Here is an 18,063-nt window from a genome sequence, read left to right as displayed (position 1 = left end):
TTATTTTCCACTTTTTGTAGATCTCTTTTTTGAAGATCATTGAAGATCTTCTAGGTAAGTTAGGGTGGTCTCTTGCAATACTTCCTAGCTCTCCTATGCAGTGAGATAGTTTGCTCTTGTGCCCTTAATAATGTGTCTGAAAAACTGTCAAGTCTCTCGAACTGTTTTTCCCCTGAGGTTTGCTTCCCATGGGATCTTACCTACCAACTCCTTGAGCTTGCTAAAGTCTGCCTCCTTGAGATCCATTATCTTTATTCTGCTGTTTTCCCTCCCACGATTCCTTAGAATCAGGAACTCTATCATTTCATGATCACGTTCACCCAAGGCACTTAGGAGCCCAATCAAATGGGACTTAGGCTCCTATGTCATTTAGATGCATTTGAAAAGTTTACCCTACTTCTGAGAAATGTAATCTTTAGTCCAGCAACAAATAAATAAATGTTGAGTGCTGTATTTTAAAACATGGACATTATTTCTGGACAATATGTTGGTCCCCTCTGTCTCATTGTTCTAAGTCAGTGTAAATTAAAGTCAGTTTCACTATTCACACCATCCAGCAGCCCGCATGCACACTGTACTATGCAGAAAGGGCTTTTTATTGCTCTGTCACTGTTTTGTACTTTTTAGGTACTACAGTTGAATACTTAGACAAGTTTCCGTAACTATCATGAATGTCAACTATCCAAAAGGACTGCAGTGTGAATAGTATTCCTGAAAACTCATTCTTGATGGGCAGTCTTGATCCTTCAACAGCTGTTGAAGGCACAGTTCCTTCCATGTACAAATCCTTATTCTGTGCTCATACAGTAGCTGCATGGCAGAGCTCTCTATTTTCATTACTTGAAGTCTCATATTCTATGGGCAGAGGGACAAAACCTTGGAAGTTTAACCACATAGCCTAGGAATGTGATCTGCTTCTATCAAAATGGCATTTGTGCAACTGTCTGTTTACTTGCCACACCATTTCGATAAACCTTAGTAACCCGCACACTTGTTAATCACAAAAATGCCTCTCCTCTTCTCAGCAAAAAATGTAAGAGACTTGCTATGGTGAGCTCTCATATTTGACATTTTAAAAAATACAGTGCAGAACATTCACTGACACCTTTTGAATGAAGTTTTTGATTGTGAGATGGAGAATTTGGGAAGGGTATGAATTGATGAGTTGGGGAGGAGGCTGAGAACTGAGTAGTTAAATTGAGGGGAAAAGGATATTGAGAACAAAATAGATTGGTGAATTGATGGGAGGGAAGGCACAGAATTGGTGAATTACTGGAGGTGGGGAAGGGAAACAGTGGACAAAGGATTTGGAGTGCCAGAGAATAGGTATTTGCTGTGTGAATGTAGGAATAACCACAGAACATACTGTGTATGGTGAAAAATGGGGAAGAAAAACGAGGAGAAAAATGGATTGGGTGTAGAAAAGGAAAGTACAGGAGACACAAGATTTGAGGTAAGTGGAAATTGGATTATAGGGGAGTAAGGGGTAGAGTAAGACAAGGGAGAAAGTTAGAATCAAGAAGACGAGGGAAAGAAAGGAGGAAAATAAAGGCTAAAAGACTAGAGGAAGCAGAATGATGGGGGAGAGGGGGTGGACGATGTTTTTATACATGTCTATGTATTTAAGCCCCTGTGGTGACATTTAGTAGAACCTAATTTGCCAGTAGCAAGTCATTCTGTGAGTCATCTTAAAGAATTTAAAGAAATACTCAGGAGACTTTCTTTTACAAAAAAATATTCTAAAGTTAGTTTTTTAACCCTTAAAACCCCTCTTGAATATGAGAAATAATATCTTGGTGCAAGGACACCCCCCAAATTCTCTCATTTAAGATTTTACTGCCTCTCTCACAGTTTCCCAAACTCCCCACTTCTCTTTGTGGCCAACTTCGGACCTGAAGCCACCCCCGGATATGACTCTGGTGTGAGCTGCACAGTAAAGCAGAAATCTGCCAATACAAGTATTCTCCTTTACAGTAGCTATGGAATTTAGGAATACAGGTTACACCTGGTCAGTGTTTACCCAGGGACAACCCTGAACAATGGCCCTACAGAACTCAATCTGTGCATACTACTCCAAAAGAGACAGCCCTTTGATTCAACTACCACCTCTGGTGACTGCTACAAATTTGGAGTTATAAACAATAACAATGGTAAGCTTTTCCTTGTCTCCTGTGGGGCAGCACCACCAGATCATATAAAATGTAGAAGCTATCCAAGGTAGTTTTCCTAATTTGAAGGTCTTTAAACTGAGAAGGAAATTTATTATGTTAGAAAATATTTTTATTAATGCTATAAAAAGGGTAAATAAGATGCCAAATTCAGAGCTTTGTAATGTACCTACCGGCCAAAGAACTTCACAATTGGTGTGGTAATTATCGCACCCACCAGTCCACCAATGGAGAAAATAGACACGGTTATAGACCAGAGGAGTGTAAGAGTTCCTCCATCTATTACGTGGCCATATCTTCTTTCCCAACTTTCATTGTAAAACCTCTTGATATACTAAAAGTAAAGAGACAATAATGGTATGTGTGAAAGCAGCTTACTTGATGAGTAAGGACACTAAAATAATCAATCATGATTTAAACAATGGCAAAATAGTAGCTTGCTGTATAGAAGCTTCTTGAATAGACATCTGTGACATTCCTCTTTAATTGTTTTCACCCTAATCCTGAATGATTTGGAATAAATTAAAAATATGTAAATTCAGTCATTAGTGTTATGGGTTGAGTTATACATTGTTATGAGTTGGGTGTAGCTGCTGCCTTACATTCAGGATAAACATTAAGAAGAAGTGGCTGAACCAACAGCAGTAGCACTCAACACACAGGCACATGAAAAAGCTTGAGCCGATGCTGCCCCAGGCACCAGAGATTGAGACAGAAGCAGAGATAGAAAGTCAAGCCACAGTAACAGAAAGCTGGGATATGGTTGTGAGAGAAAATTAAAAGAAAAGGATTTTGGGGTATGGAGCACTGGCAGGAAAGGCAGGCATGGAACACCAGACACAGAAATTGTCTCCTGCTATTTGGTTCCTACTATGGCCAGAGAAACAAGACTTTGTACATTCTTAATGAATAAGCAAAATTGCATCAAAGAATTGAATTGCACCACCAATTTCTCCTCCTAAGTGGAACAACCTACAAGACCCCAAATGATGGGCTATCCATTTGGGTCAAAAGGGGTATCATTATTATCTGTATTGCAGTAGCAGCTACAGCCCATTGTGCCAGGCACTATACAAATATATAACAAAAAAATGGTCCCTGCCTCAGAGAGGTTACAATCTAAATGCACAGTAAAATGCTGTTAATATTGTATTGTACTATCTTTATATTAGGAACAAGTGTTTTTTCTGAATACTCCATAGGTCTCTACTGAAAACCATTTTAAAATAGAAAAACTCCAAGGGAAAGGAAGAGAAGAAAAAGGGCAACAAAGGCAGAAAGAAGAAAAGAGGAGAGAGAGATTGGGGGTGGGAGATTGGGGAGGAACAGAAACTCAAGAGGAAAAACAAGAAACGAGATGCCAACCGAAGATGATACCTAGCTTGCCTTGGCTCACAAAATGGAACTTCAAAAGCAGAAGGGTAAAACAGGGATGATTTCTGTTTTAATCCCCCCCAAATTCTGTAACTGATGATTATGAGAATATTTTATACTGATGCTTTTTATTGGTATGTACACATGCACAAACAGTACATGAAACACTTTTCAGTATTTCTCAATTACTGATTTTTAGTTTGCTTTATCAACAGGAGTCATCCCCTTTTCGCCGTTCTGTCTTTTTGGTATTCAGTTTCTTAGAAAAACAAGCAAGACAAATTCATCACCACCATTCTCCCCACTGCCCACACCCGCCCAAATGGGGTGAAAAACTAAAGGAAATATTTGAAATTTTACAAAACGACGGTGTTATTGTCTTCGCCAAACAGCTGTTACAAACAATAAAAGATGAATGAAAGGAGATTTAAATTTGACACAGGGTGGTAATATATAAAAATTATGTCAGGTGTTAAGGTGTGATAATTAGAACTGTGCTGAGAACAGAAATTCCATTTTGAGGAGAATTTCAAAACTTCAAAATTTATTTTCATTCCGATTTGGAATTAAACTCTGAAATTTCAAAATTCGCCATGAAAGAAAACTTGTTTCTGCTCAACTGAAACATTTTGAATTAGAATTTTTAAAATGTTTATATTTCATAATAGAAATAATGTTGTTATATTTTTTTATATTATATAACATAGCATAAGTATTTAATACACAATTTTAAAATTTCAGAAAAAAAATCAAAATATTTTATTCTGAAAAATGTCAACGTGGGACTTCTCGACGTTGTCAGAACTCTTTTCCCCCACCCCCCAACTTTAGTCTCCAAAATGAAGTTTTTGTGGAATCAATATAATTTCACAAAGTATTTCAACTTTGATGGAACTACATTTTCTGACTGAAAATGGTTGTATCAAAGTTCTTCAGACCAGCTCTAGTGATAATTTTTTAATGTACAAAAATGGCATCTAGTCCTTCCTATCCATGCAAGCTATCCAGCAACATCAACTGATTTCAGGGGTAAAGAGGTTCTTTCATGTATCCTAGGCCTGCTCCTGAGAAGGACTGAGCACCTGTAAGTCCCAGTGGAGTCAAAAAGATCTATGGGTGTAACAGAATGTACCCAAGTCCATATCCTACACACTATTGTAATACTTTCTGTACAAGGTATGCCTTTGTAAGGTATCATTTGAAAACTCATAAGTTGTTGGTCCATATCGTACTGGTAAAATAGGTGTAGCAACATTGTGTGTGAAGTTATAAGATTCCCCTGTATGGTGTTATTAACACATGTTCCAAACCCTGCCCAAACAGAAGCTGGCAAACCAGTCTGTCTTAAACAAAGGTATGTATGCTATGTTTAATTTGCATTTAAGCAGTGAACAGCAGGAAGAGAAGACAAAGGAAGTTCAAATAGGTGAAAAAAAACATCAGGGAATATTATTCCACATAGACTCTTTGGCTCTTGATTCTCAGTTGGAAAGGTTTTTCAAGAGGGGAACTGAAACTATCAAAAGAAGGGACAAACACCTCAAGATACTCCTCTCCCGCCCCCCCTCCCCCCCGGCCCATCGATTCACTGCACCTAAAGGGACAAAAAGTCAGCAGCCATTAGACTGGAGAAGAGGTCCTGATCTAAGAAGTTTAGTCAGTAAGACTGCTGAAAGCATATGGTGAGAACACTTTGCTTTGAATTTAACATAGGCTGTTAAGTTAGGCACCAGTTGTGTTTTACCTTTATTTTTCTGGTAACCATTTTTAAAAGTTATGATGCATTAGTTGTACTCACTTAAAATCTCTCTCTTGGTAGTTAATAAACTTGTTTTATTGTTTTATCTAATCCAGTGTGTTTAAATTGAAGTGTCTGGAAAACTACATTTGGGGTGGCAAGTTGTGAGCATATTATTGGGGGGGGGGTGTTGGGGTCACCTTGAAGTATAGCCAAGGCTGGTGAGAGCCAGAGTGTAATCCAGGTGTGACTAGCAGGCTGCAGTTACACACCAACATTCAGGGTGTGGCTTGCACACTGAAAGGCTGTGAGCAGCCCAACTGGAAGCTGCTTCAACCAAAGCATTGTAAAGCACCCATAATTGCTAAGCAGGGGGGACACAGCCGCTCAGTAGTCTGGATTGTACCATGGTATGTCGCAAACAGGGGCCCAGCATCTCCCAGGGCCAGGCTATTTGTGAGTGCTGGTTGCATCTAAAAAGAAGTGCATTTTGAGCCTGGACCAAAACCCATTGACATGAATGGGTATCTTTACATTGACTTTAATGGGGTTTGCCGCAAATACAACAAATGAAAAAGGTCGTAAATATCTGAATAATAATGGGTTGCTAGACCTTGCTACGGTAAGGGAGAGGGTAAGTGGGAGTTGCCAGGCATGGGGACAGGTATCGCAGGGACAGCGGAAGCTAATCTGATGAAATAGAATGGAAATAAATTATATAAATGAAAAAAAGAAAAAGAAGTGACTGTGAAGAAGGAAAGTATGCTGTATTTATTTATTGGGAGTTCAGCGTGCCTTGGGACTCTGCATCTGCAAAAATGACAGCATGAGCCCTAATGCACAGTAGCTGTAAGGAAAGCTGAAATGTATTTCTGGTTCATTAAAAGGATATTCAAAATAGTGAGGCAACATATTTATAATTATGCAATAAATTTACAATTTTCAAAGGGTAGATGATCCATTTATTATCTTATAGCACATAATATAACCCCAAGTGCCTATCCTGAAAATTAACTAAATGCCAAATCTCCTGCACAAAGAATGTATGAGGAATGCTTTCTATCTCTTCGCATCAAAGCTAATTGTGTTATTTCCACTGCTTGAAGGATGTATTTTTTTAAAAAAGCTATGAAATGACACCAAGAAATTGCTACACAGCTGGAATCCAGTTACCCTCTAGCATTTTTACCATTGTAGTGTTCTGTTCTGACTCATACATAACTTGTCATAAAATTTGCCTCAGTTTTTTTGAGTGACTATAAAAGTTACAGAAATAGTACATTTTCTGAGTGAAGGCCTATGGTACACTCACCATGACATAAAAGAGTCATTACTGTTACACTTTACATTTTGCAGTTCAGGTTGAACTCAAGGTCATGGACTTGTTTGCAAATGGTCTATTTTTCATTATTCTTAAGGTCAATCTTTTAAATCTTGGGTGAGAAATCAGGCCTCTAAAGGTATATTTAGGTGCTGAAGTAAGTGCCCTCATTTTCAGAGGTGCTGAGCACTCACCAATTATAATGGTAAATTATTCCAGTATAGCTAAACCAATGTAGTTATAGCAGTAAAATTCCACATAGGGACATTGTTATTCCAGAACTAGTAAGGGAAAGCCTATGTTGTTGCATGGGTGTGTCAGTTGGACCAAGAAATCCACCATCTGTACAGTCTCTCTCAAACAACCAATAAAACTATTGCATGCAAATTAGCCATAGACCAAGGGTGGTGATTGGTTGAGTTACTTCTAATCTCACAATGCTCTAGCACTCTTCATGGCATAGATACATGCCTTACTGTAGCTGTATACCAGATAGTTGTAATTCATGAAGTCAAAATGGACAGTAACAGACTGCAAATCCCAGTGATGATTCAACCTGCCCATGCGGGCAGGGGACTGGACTCGATGACCTCTCGAGGTCCCTTCCAGTCCTAGAATCTATGAATCTATATGCGAAACAAAAAGAGCTCTCAGCCACGTTTGTAGCAGATTCCATTGCACTGACTCTACAGACATTCTCAGCTTTCAAGTGACACACAGAGTGACAATCCTGAAATCTTATTTTATATAAGAGCGGCTTTATTTTTTGGTTTGTTTAACCTAAACCCCTTGCAAAATGGCATAAGCTAAATTGAAAAAAGTGTTCTTATATCTCAGTTTTAAAAGAGGTTATTTTGTCTTAAACGTTTAGAGCTTTTTAATAGAGTCTTTATATATTCATGTAAAGAAATAGCAGCTTTATCTTTCCAGGACATTAAAATGTATTCAGAGACACAGCCAAACTCACTGGTATCCACTCTTTACTCTGCCATGGATAGTTCTGAAGCAAAGATGGCAATGATTTTACTCTAGTGCAGTGGGGACCTCAACCTTTTCCCTATCATGACCCCACGATAAAACAGAAAAGGATTTTCAGATTCCCCCTCCCATTAGCTATAAAGAAAAGAAGAGAGTCACAACCACTCTTGGACCGGTTAGTAACGCCCTGGTTGAGAACCCATGCTAGAAAGTAACTTTTCCACTGCCAAAGGACAGTTCCATAGAAGAAAAACTGATACTATGTATCAGATGGGAGTGTCATTTCAGTGGGGGCAGGAGGAGAGAGAGAGAGAGAGAGAGAGATCAGACATTTAATAAATGCTACTATTTGAGAGAACATCTAAAATTGGAATGCAATGGCAGAGGTCAAATTTTGCCCCCTAAACAGTGTAACTGATAAGGGACTTTTTATAGTAAAATCTACTAGTAGGCTAAGAACCCATCTATCTGTCTAGGTATTCCTAGATTCATAGAGTTTAAGGCCAGAAAGGACCATTAGATCATTCTCATCTGACCTCCTGTATAACATAGGCCATTAAATGTCACCCAGTTACCTGTGTATTGAGCCCAATAACTTTTGTTAGGTTAAAGCGTATCTTCCACAAAGGCATCCAGACTTGATCTGGAGACACCAAGAGATGGAGAAAGTGCACTTTCATCCCAGAAGGAACTTGAACCCACAATCTCTGTTTTAGGAGGCCAATGCCTTACCCATTAAGCTCATATGGACCTCATCACCATTGTATCTGACATAATCATTAGTGGATTCTATTCCCCCTGTGAGGTAGGATGGTGTTAGCTTCCCCTCTGTAAAATGGAGATGAGCCAGAGGGTAGATTAGGTGATTGCCCAAGGTCACACTGGCAGCCAGTAGCCAAGTCGGAAACTGAAGCCTGGTCTTTTTCAACCCTGTTGAGTGTCTTAATGACAAGTCTATTATCTTCTCTTGAAGTCTGGTGTCAGGTTTTAGCCTGATAGACATGGACGTGCCAAAGCTAGAACGTCTACATATAAATAGGATTATAATAGAAATGCCAATAAACACTTAAATTTAGCAGAGTTACCAGATGTCAACTGTTGCTCTTACAGGCAGGATGAATTTTCATAACAAACCTGCACAATTGAATTAGGGATATTTTGTTGATAAACATTAGAATTCTCTATATGAGTTGTGCTACTATACATTGAGTGAAGTCTGAAATTAATATGAACCTATCAATTCACATCCCTTATTCCTACGGCTGTTTGGACTTGAGGGTCATGAATTCTGTGACTTTCCATTTTTTCTTGAGACACCGGTGATGCTTCTTCTTACTGTTCTGAATCCCTGCTGAGGGGCAAAGAAAACTGTATTTTCCTTCCAAGAAACCCAATGTGGGGAGGAGGAAGATGAAAACAACCAACTGCTAACTTCCTGAGCTTCCTAAAGAGAAACAGAAGAGACCCATTGCTCCTACTCACGATACATCTGCAGTGGGAAAACAGACTTTCTGTCCTCAGTATTTCTACAGAGTGAGTGAAAATATATTCTACTTCACCCTTGGTTACACCACCTCAAGAGATGCCAGCTGATCAAGATAGGACTGAAAGCATTCTGCATTAATAATGGGAGAGGAGTCACAAATCCAGGATTGAACCAAAATTTGCCATGGCTTTTTTAAAAATATCCTGTTTCATGGCAAAATAATAGCCCTTAACAAAACATTAATATCCCAAGAGATGCTAAACATTAGTATTTGATATTCATGTTATTGTAGCACCCAGATTTCAAACAGAATCAGGGCCCTATTGTGCTTGGCCCTGCACAAACGTAAAATAAAAATCACAGTTCCCACCCCCAAAGAATTGACATGAGAAACAGATTCATTGCAACCTAAGGAAAAAATAAAAAGCTACAAAAGTTTGCAATTGCTGGTCACATGCTGGTCAACAATAAAGCAAAACAAATTCCTGCCTCCCCTTCCCAACCCCATCTGTTTGACTTAATGCTAAAGTCAAGATCTATTTGTCACTTGTATAACTGAGTTATAACGTTTCCCCTTCTAATCTAAAGTCAAATTTTGAAAGCTGCTTTATGAATTAAGTTCAGGGATGTAGAATGAGGCAGGAAATTTCTCATTTAGTAACAAAAGTATCTATTATTTCATGTGTGATGTAGCCACAGTCCAAATAATAATCACTTTACCACTTTGCTAAATGAGCAAGGACTCCTAAGAAATGAATTCTAGAGATAAGCACTAGGCATTTAAGCTAGTTCTACAAGAATCAGCTACTGTACCATACAAGTACAGCTGCATTTTGTGGCATTTGAATCATATGCCTAGTGTTTTAGCACCTTATAGTGGTTTAAAAAAAAAAAGATATTAGGCATGCTCCTATATTGAAATATGCTGTTTCCAGACGAGTGGGGTTTGTGAATATTATGGACTGCTATTGCTGATGTAATTTGGGGGCTGGGAAGAGTTGTAAACCACACAATTGGTTAAAGGAGTTATGTGAAACTTATTAATAAGTATCACATCACTTTAAAGAAATGTGATCCTTGAGGACATGAAAATAGTTTGGCTTGCATTGCAAAGATCCTTCCTGAAAAAATACAGGTTGGGGCCTGTGTCTGACAAGAGCGGTTAACATCAGTAAATGGAAATGGGGTAGAAGGTGTCACTGAGAACTCAGAAGACTGAGAACAAAGAATTCAGATCAGCTCTTGCCAGTAGACTAGCAAGGAAAGAGACTAGAAGGTATGTAATAAAATGCAAAGTAACCTGAAATTGGACTTGTGCCATAGTTTAGGCCTGTTCAATTTTGGAAATATCATGTAACTTAGTAAAACCAAAGTTAGTTCAGTCTCAGAGTTCTCCACTAAGACCAATTAAACCTATGATCTAGTTTTAAGTTTGCCACATCTCAAAGGATTTTCTACCACCTTAGAGAGAAGTAAAAACCACATGAATAAATGCCCATCATGGTTTAAATAATGTTCTGATAGAGTGGGTGGGAGCAGCCAACTGTAAAGAATGCTCAAAGTGATGATTCATATGGCAGGTTAGGTAATCAAATGGCACAGCCTTTTTCAGCTCAAACATTCCAATCGTTTTGTCTAACAAAAAAGTTTTCAAAGGGCGGGGAACAGGGGGGTTGGATGGGGGCGGGGGTTCCGGGGGCGGTCAGGGAGAAGGGATGGTTGGATGGGGCAGGGGTCTCGGGAGGCAGTCAGGAAGGAGAGGAGGGGTTGGATGGGGTGGCGGGGGGCAGTCAGGGGTGGGGGTTCCGGCGGTGGTCAGGGAGCAGGGGGGGTGGATGGAGCAGGGGTCCCGGGGGAGCAGTCAGGAATGAGAGGGGGGATTGGATGGGGCAGCAGGGGGCAGTCAGGGGTGGGGGTTCCGGGGGCAGTCAGGGGACAGAGAGAAGGGAGGATGGATGGGGCAGGGGTCCTGGGGGGGCAGTCAGGAAGGAGAGAGGGGTTGGATGGGGTGGTGGGGGGCAGTTAGGGGCAGGGGGGCCTGGGGGCTGTCAGGGAGAAGAGGTGGTTGGATGGGGCGGGGAGGCAGCCAGGAAGAGGGGGTTGGATGGGACGGCGGGGGGCAGTTAGGGGCGGGGGGCCCAGGGGTGGTCAGGGGACAGACAGCAGGGGGGGGGATGGGGTAGGGGTCCTGGGGGGACTTTCAGGGGGCAAGAAACGGGCGGGTCGGTTAGGGGGCAGGGGCCGGGCCACACCTGGCTGTTTGGGGAGGCACAGCCTCCCCTAACCGGCCCTCCATATAATTTCGGAAACCCGATGCAGCCCTCAGGCCAAAAAGTTTGCCCGCTTCTGGGTTAACACCACCACCCACATTCTGCTGCACTTCATTCCGGCACCCTCCCAGAGAATGGCTGCCATCTTCCTGTGCGGGGGAGCCTTTATGCGGAATTTTTCCCTGGCTCCAGGACCGTAAGTAAGTGGCATAAACCAACATGTAACCACTGATTTTAGTTTATTGTTCGATGTTATGATTACCTAACATGTTATGTCATATATAATCATTGTATGCTAAACAGAGTTAAATTGTAGGATTATAAAAGTATAAGATTAATCACTAGTTGGGGGGATAATTCTGTATTAGGTATCTAAGTAAGTAGGGCTAAAGGCAAGGCATACAGGCTGAGGCCTGTATGATTGTAACTTAGCCATATTAGGCCAGAGGCTTAAGAAATGCTTGACATAAGTAAATGACCAGTGAATGACCCTATATCATAAGCTAATCAGAAGCGACCCCTTCCAGCTCCATACCAGTATAACGCAACCAGAAAGTGATTTCAAGCGAACTTTATGCAAATGAAGCATCATAAAGGTGAAACAAGCATTGTAGGGGCAAAATGGGCAGTCAATTGAAAAGTGTCGTAAGTGACTTCCGAGGACTCCCTGTAATACAACATTACTAAATTCACTTTAAATAAAATAATAGGCTACAAACAGAAGGGAGAAGAGTTCTCTCTCATAGAAGGTAAATGATCTAGCTCTTAATGTTACAGGCCTTCCAAATCTTACAGTGATGGGTGCCAGTGTAGATATTCCAAGTTATCATCTATAACTACGTCTACAGCAGTTCTAACTTTAATGATACAAGGTGACACTATCAAATCTGATTTATTGCAGGAAGAAAACAAACAACGTGTAGTAATAAAGGGCAGAGATTTTTCACTTCCGCGACTGAGGTCAAAGTACACTGCTATATTGGCGTCCCAGAGACCTCACTCAAAAGCGCAATCTGTGCACTGAATGAAAAGAAGTCCAGAAGAACACGGGTCTTTGATTTACACCCAGCCAAACTGTTAATCTCAAACTTTCCCAATTGTTTTTGGAGAGAGTTCCGTCATAAGAACGGCCGTACCGGGTCAGACCAAAGGTCCATCTAGCCCAGTATCCTGTCTACCGACAGTGGCCAATGCCAGGTGCCCCAGAGGGAATGAACCTAACAGGCAATGATCAAGTGCTCTCTCTCCTGCCATCCATCTCCATCCTCTGACAAACAGAGGCTAGGGACACCATTCCTTACCCATCCTGGCTAATAGCCATTAATGGACTTAACCACCATGAATTTATCCAGTTCTCTTTTAAACAACCTCCTCAGGTAAGGAGTTCCACAAGTTGACTGTGCACTGCGTGAAGAAGAACTTCCTTTTATTTGTTTTAAACCTGCTGCCTATTAATTTCATTTGGTGACCCCTAGTTCTTGTATTATGGGAATAAGTAAATAACTTTTCCTTATCCACTTTCTCCACATCACTCATGATTTTATATACGTCATGATTTATGTCACTGCCACTGTAGCAGGGTGGTCACCCCGTTCCTGCCCGGAGGGATCAAAAACAGCCCTGGAGAGGGCTGTGGCTGGGGAAAGGCTGATTGGGGAAGCAGCCTCAGCTGGGGCCACGCCCCAATCAGGCCGCAGCTGGCCCTATAAAGGAGCTGCTAGGCTAGAGCTAGACAGTCTCTCTCTGGATATTGAGAGGGGTGGGCCTGGCTGCTGAGCACGGTACCTAAAGTGGAGCAGGGCTTGGGAAAGGCAAGAGGAACTGGGGAGCTCTGGCCTGGAAAGCCCCCAGGCTGCAGGCCTTCTTAAAAGTTGAGAAGGTGTTGGGGTTGCAGAGGAGCAGCCTAAGTGTAGGCAGAGGCGGCAGGTCCAGACCCTCCTTGCTGATGATGAATGGCAATTATACTGCAGTCCGCCCCAGTGAGCGGGGGCTAGATGGTGACTGGCAGTAGCCAAAGACTGAGGTGAGGTGGGGATAAGGGGTTGGGGGTTCCCTGGGGAGGGGAGACCCAACGAGACTGTGGGGTACTGCAGGGGGCAGAATCTCAAGAGAAGGGGCACTGGGGTCCAGGAGGGACACCGGGGCCAGTAGCAAGGTGAGACACTGGCATGCAGAGGGCGCTCTGAAGGCTGGCGAGCTAATTCCCTGGACGACCAGCAGAAGGCGCCACCGGGTGAGTCGTCGCCCCGCTACAGCCAAATATAGGGCTGCGCACGTGTGCAGAGGACTAAGAGGGTCCAAAGAGACCCCTTATTGTCCTGTGTGGATTATCCACATAGTCATACATTGTGCAGGACTAAGAACAGCTGTTGTTAGGCTGCTACTCCTCTCCTATGACGGTGAGTGGGCAAGTCCCAGTTCCAGTGCACCAGCCAGTACAGCTGAGCTGGCATGGCGGAGGAAGTCAGCTGCACCAGCAGAAGGACGAGTGCATTTTATTTCCCTCTTGCAAGGTGGAAGCCAGGCTGACGCATTTCCAGTGGGATTACTTGCACTGCTGCTTGTTAGCATGCGTAAGACTTGCAATCAGGCCCTGGGGGTGTGGGGTGGGGTCCTCCTGTTTGATGAGATAGTACATCCTTGAACACTGATAGAAAATTGTATTTGTATATTCTCCTTGAAGGTTGTCCTGGGAAGACCTGATAGCCAGTTGTTTTGGATCGATTTCCCACATATGGTTCTATGAGAACATAAGAACACCCATACTGGGGGGTCAGACCAAACGTCCATCTAGCCCAGTATCCTGTCTTCTGACAGTGGCCAATGCCAGATGCCCCAAAGGGAATGAACAGAACAGGTAATCACCAAGTGACCCATCCCCTGTCATCCATTCCCAGCTTCTGGCAAACAGAGGCTAGGGACACCATCTCTGTCCATCCTGGCTAATAGCAACTGATGGACCTAGCCTCCATGAACTTATCTAGTTCTTTTTTAAACCCTGTCATAGTCTTGGCCTTCACAACATCCTCTGGCAAGGGGTTCCATGGGTTGACTGTGTTTGTGAAAAAAATACTTCCTTTTGTTTGTTTTAAACCTGCTGCCTATTAATTTCATTTGGTGACCCCTAGTTCTTCTGTTATGAGAAGACATATGATCTGTATAGATCCAATTTCCTAAGTATCCACTTTTTATCAACAGTTATATTATCCAGGTTTTTATTACCTGCTACCTCCCCATACAGTACCTCCTTTCTTCAGTTTTATCTGAATGAGGGGGCTGATCCTGCAGAGTGCTGGGCACCTCTTGTGAGATGCTGGACATCAATGAAACTTTCATTGAAATGAACAGGCGCGGAGGGTGCTCAGCACATCACAGCAGGGGCTCAGCAGTATAGAGAGTCAGGCTGCAAACAACCAAAGCAGTTCAGTTGCTCACCCAAGTTTACTGACTCAGCACCTCAATTTGTTAGCTTGCCAGATGTATGTACAGCACTTGTAAGATCTACAGCCCTATAAAAGGTGCTAATTATTAACAAGAACATCTAATTCATTCAGGGCCCTTTAGTCACACTAAGTAGTACCTTACCCCACAGGGAGTTCCAGTTAGAGCTGGCTGAAACTCGGGAACTGGATATTCAGAACATTTTTCCTTTTGGAAACACTGACACATGGGGTGGGGACCCATGAAGGGCCGTAGGCGTTGCAATGCTGAGTGTCAGGCATGGCACCTAACTTTTAGACGCCTACAAAATCCAGGAACACTATGATCCACAAAGCCAAGTTACACACTTAGGTTCCCTATGCAATGAATGAAGAGAGATAGGCATCTAAGAATGCAATGCACAGAAACCAGCACGCTAGGTGTCTGGGAGATGCCTAAGCTAGCTAATAGGAGATGCCAATGCCAAAGGTGTATGCTAAGCCCCATCACTCTCTCAGAGATGGGCGCCGAAGTCCAGCTTGCAGGACGGCCATCCAGTTCTGCTGGCGAGCCACAAATGGGTACCTGGAGTCAGGTGGCTTAGGCCTCTAAGGAGTTTCTTGCTGGAATGAGTTGAGCGCCTGTTTCACTCCACACAAAGGAACTGGTGCCCAACTTATGACTTTTAGCCCAGTGGTTAGAGCAATCACCTGGGCTGTGAGAGACCCGAGTTCAATTCCCCCTTCTCTGACAAAGGGGCCTTCCACCCTTCAGAGAGTGCTCTAACCCCTAAACTATGGAATATTCTCCCTCAATCTCTTCTACTGAAGCTGTTGCACTGTAGATAACTAATGAAAGAGTGATTGGAGCAGGGGGAGTGGACCCTGAGTCTCCTGACTCATAGGTGGGTTCCCTAACCACTAGACTACAGTCATTCCAATCCTCTCCTGCTCTCTGGCCTAACAGCTCTTTAAGTATTTATCCACAGTGGAACAGCTTCAACAGGAGAGACTGAAGGAACTGCTCAACTGTATATCCCATAACCCAGTGGTTAGAACACTCTCCTGAGAGGTGTGGGAGACCCCTATTCAAATTCTGTCTCCCCCTCTCCTAGGGAGGGGGGAATTCAATCTAGGTCTCCCATATCTTTATAAGGAGGGCACCACCTCCTATGGCTGGATTTTGAATGGGACCCAATCCAGTAGATGTGCTAATAGGGCAACTACCGTACTGGGCCCTGCACATGGCTTACATGGCTGAATGCCTGTTTTCCCCTGGTTTGTGAATCGCTCTGGGCCTTAGGCAGGAAATAAGCATCCGGACACCTAGAGGGAGGCAGCAGTGTGAATGCCGGGAGGCAGAAACGTATGTGCTGGGGGAACTTTTTACCAGAAAAAAAAAAGTTAAGTGCCAAGTGAGTTTAGACACCTACACAGTTCAGCGTGAGTTTTGTGGATCACAATGGAACCAAAGGGACTTAGGTGCTTCCCTAAGTACTTTTGTGGATCCCACCCATGGTGTTTCCTAAACTAATTATGCTCTCCAGACCCCAGTGGTGGCTGGACAGGGAACCAGCTGGCTCAGGGAACTGGAAGCCTTGTTATCCCCAACCCAGGGTAGTCTGTATAGGAAGGCTGCCCTGGAGCAGCAAACCCTGGGAGCCCTGAAAGTTGCAGTATGAGGTTCTGTTTCCATTGGAAAATTTGCAACCAGTTCTGGTTCCAAAGGGTCTGCTCACAGAGAATCATGGGGAATAAGATATCTACTTCCCCTGTGCAGGGTGGAGACCAGCTTCTGCCTGGCTGCTAGTCCCCTTCCCATGCATACAGGCAAAAAGTGAATAACAGGGGCAGGGCATGAGCAAAGTCTTGACTCTTCCTGCGATGCTATATGGAATTTGGGGGGCACTTTAGGATATTATGAATACCAATGTTGTAAAATTGCAATGAGTTATGCCAGATATGCCGCGTAAGGTATCTGCAAAAATGTTATAATTTGTCAGGTATAATAATCTCGTTTGTGTGTTTGTATCACCTTTGTATTGTAAGTTATATGTATGGTATGTCTGTCTGTGCTGTGCATCTGGGTGACACCCCCAGATAGATTGGCATTAACACTGCCTACCCTTACATCAGCTATACAATTGACCCATTGAGAAGGCAAGGGATACAACTTATTACTCAGTAAGGCATGCAGGGGCATGCCTATGGACAGAACGGTCTAAGGCTTCCAGGCCATGTGCTGGGCTGCTTGTGTTTGGAACAAAGGAAATCAAGCTGCATGGTAAAAGACTATAAAAGGAAGCTGCATCTTCTCCATTCCTGCTTCTTACCTCTGGAGTAACCTTTCTACAAATGAAGCTCTGAACAAAGGACTGAATGACCCATCCAAACTGTGGATGTGTTCAAGCCAGCAAATTCACCAATACTGCTAGGAACTTGATGGACTTTGAAGTCTTTGTATGTATGTGACTGTTTTACCATTTAACATCTCTCTTCTTGTTCTTTCTTTTTTCTTTATTATAAACCTTTAGTTTTAGGCACTAAAGGATTGGCTGGCAGTGTGGTATTTTGGGTAAGATGCAAACCTATACGGACCTGGTGACGTGGCTGACCCTTTGGGGTCAGAAGAACATTTTGTATATATGAGCAGCGTTTTTTAAATAACTTCTCACTGTACTGGACCTAAGTGCTGATTGGGAGCCAGATAACTGGAATGCAATAAAGGGGGCTGTGTGATTTCTTTTTTTGCTTTTTGATAACCAGTGTGGGGGATCAGAAGTACAGTTTGTGACTGGTTGAGGAGTTTAACAGTTCAGTGTTACCCAGTCAGTCTTGGGACTATCTGCTCTCCCTTTTGCAGCCTGCCTTGATCTTGGCATTTCCAGCAAGGGCTGCCCTAGGCACACCAGGACACACTGACCCTTTTCCCAAAGCACTGGCCTGTACAGCTGAGCCGGCACAGGCAGGAAAGTGATCTGTGCTAGGGATTGCTTTCCTCCCCAGAGTGAGAGGGGAACCAGAAGGCAGGTTGTGGTTCTGCTCCTGGGGCAACGTACCTACATATTGACACCTTTACTCAGGGCTTGTGGTAAAAACCTCTGTAGTCCATAATGAGGTACAACAATGTAAATAAGAATGGCACAATCTTGCTCTAAATAAGCAGCACTGGCAGCATCTGCTTTTGAACCATGTAATAGATTGCACTGGGGAGCAGAGTACAAGTGAGGAGGTCAAAGCTGCATAATAAATACAACTCCACTATGACTAATTGTCATATTACAAGCCTCATGTGTGCAGCTATCAAAC

The 18,063-nt window shown here is 42.8% G+C and overlaps 1 protein-coding gene across 1 annotated transcript in view; it reads right to left on the bottom strand.

The window, feature by feature from the left end:
- SLC2A9 (solute carrier family 2 member 9) overlaps nucleotides 1–18,063 on the bottom strand; it is a 162,948-nt gene that overhangs the window by 134,878 nt on the left and 10,007 nt on the right. The window contains exon 3 of the mRNA XM_065404795.1: nucleotides 2,342–2,502. Coding sequence (XP_065260867.1) covers nucleotides 2,342–2,502 — 161 coding nt within the window. The remainder of the gene's footprint in view (nucleotides 1–2,341; nucleotides 2,503–18,063) is intronic.

The sequence above is a fragment of the Emys orbicularis genome, chromosome 5 (assembly GCF_028017835.1).
Source record: "Emys orbicularis isolate rEmyOrb1 chromosome 5, rEmyOrb1.hap1, whole genome shotgun sequence".
NCBI lineage: Eukaryota > Metazoa > Chordata > Testudines > Emydidae > Emys > Emys orbicularis.
Note: the sequence above shows the minus strand (reverse complement) of the source record. Positions and strands in the feature narration are given on the sequence as shown.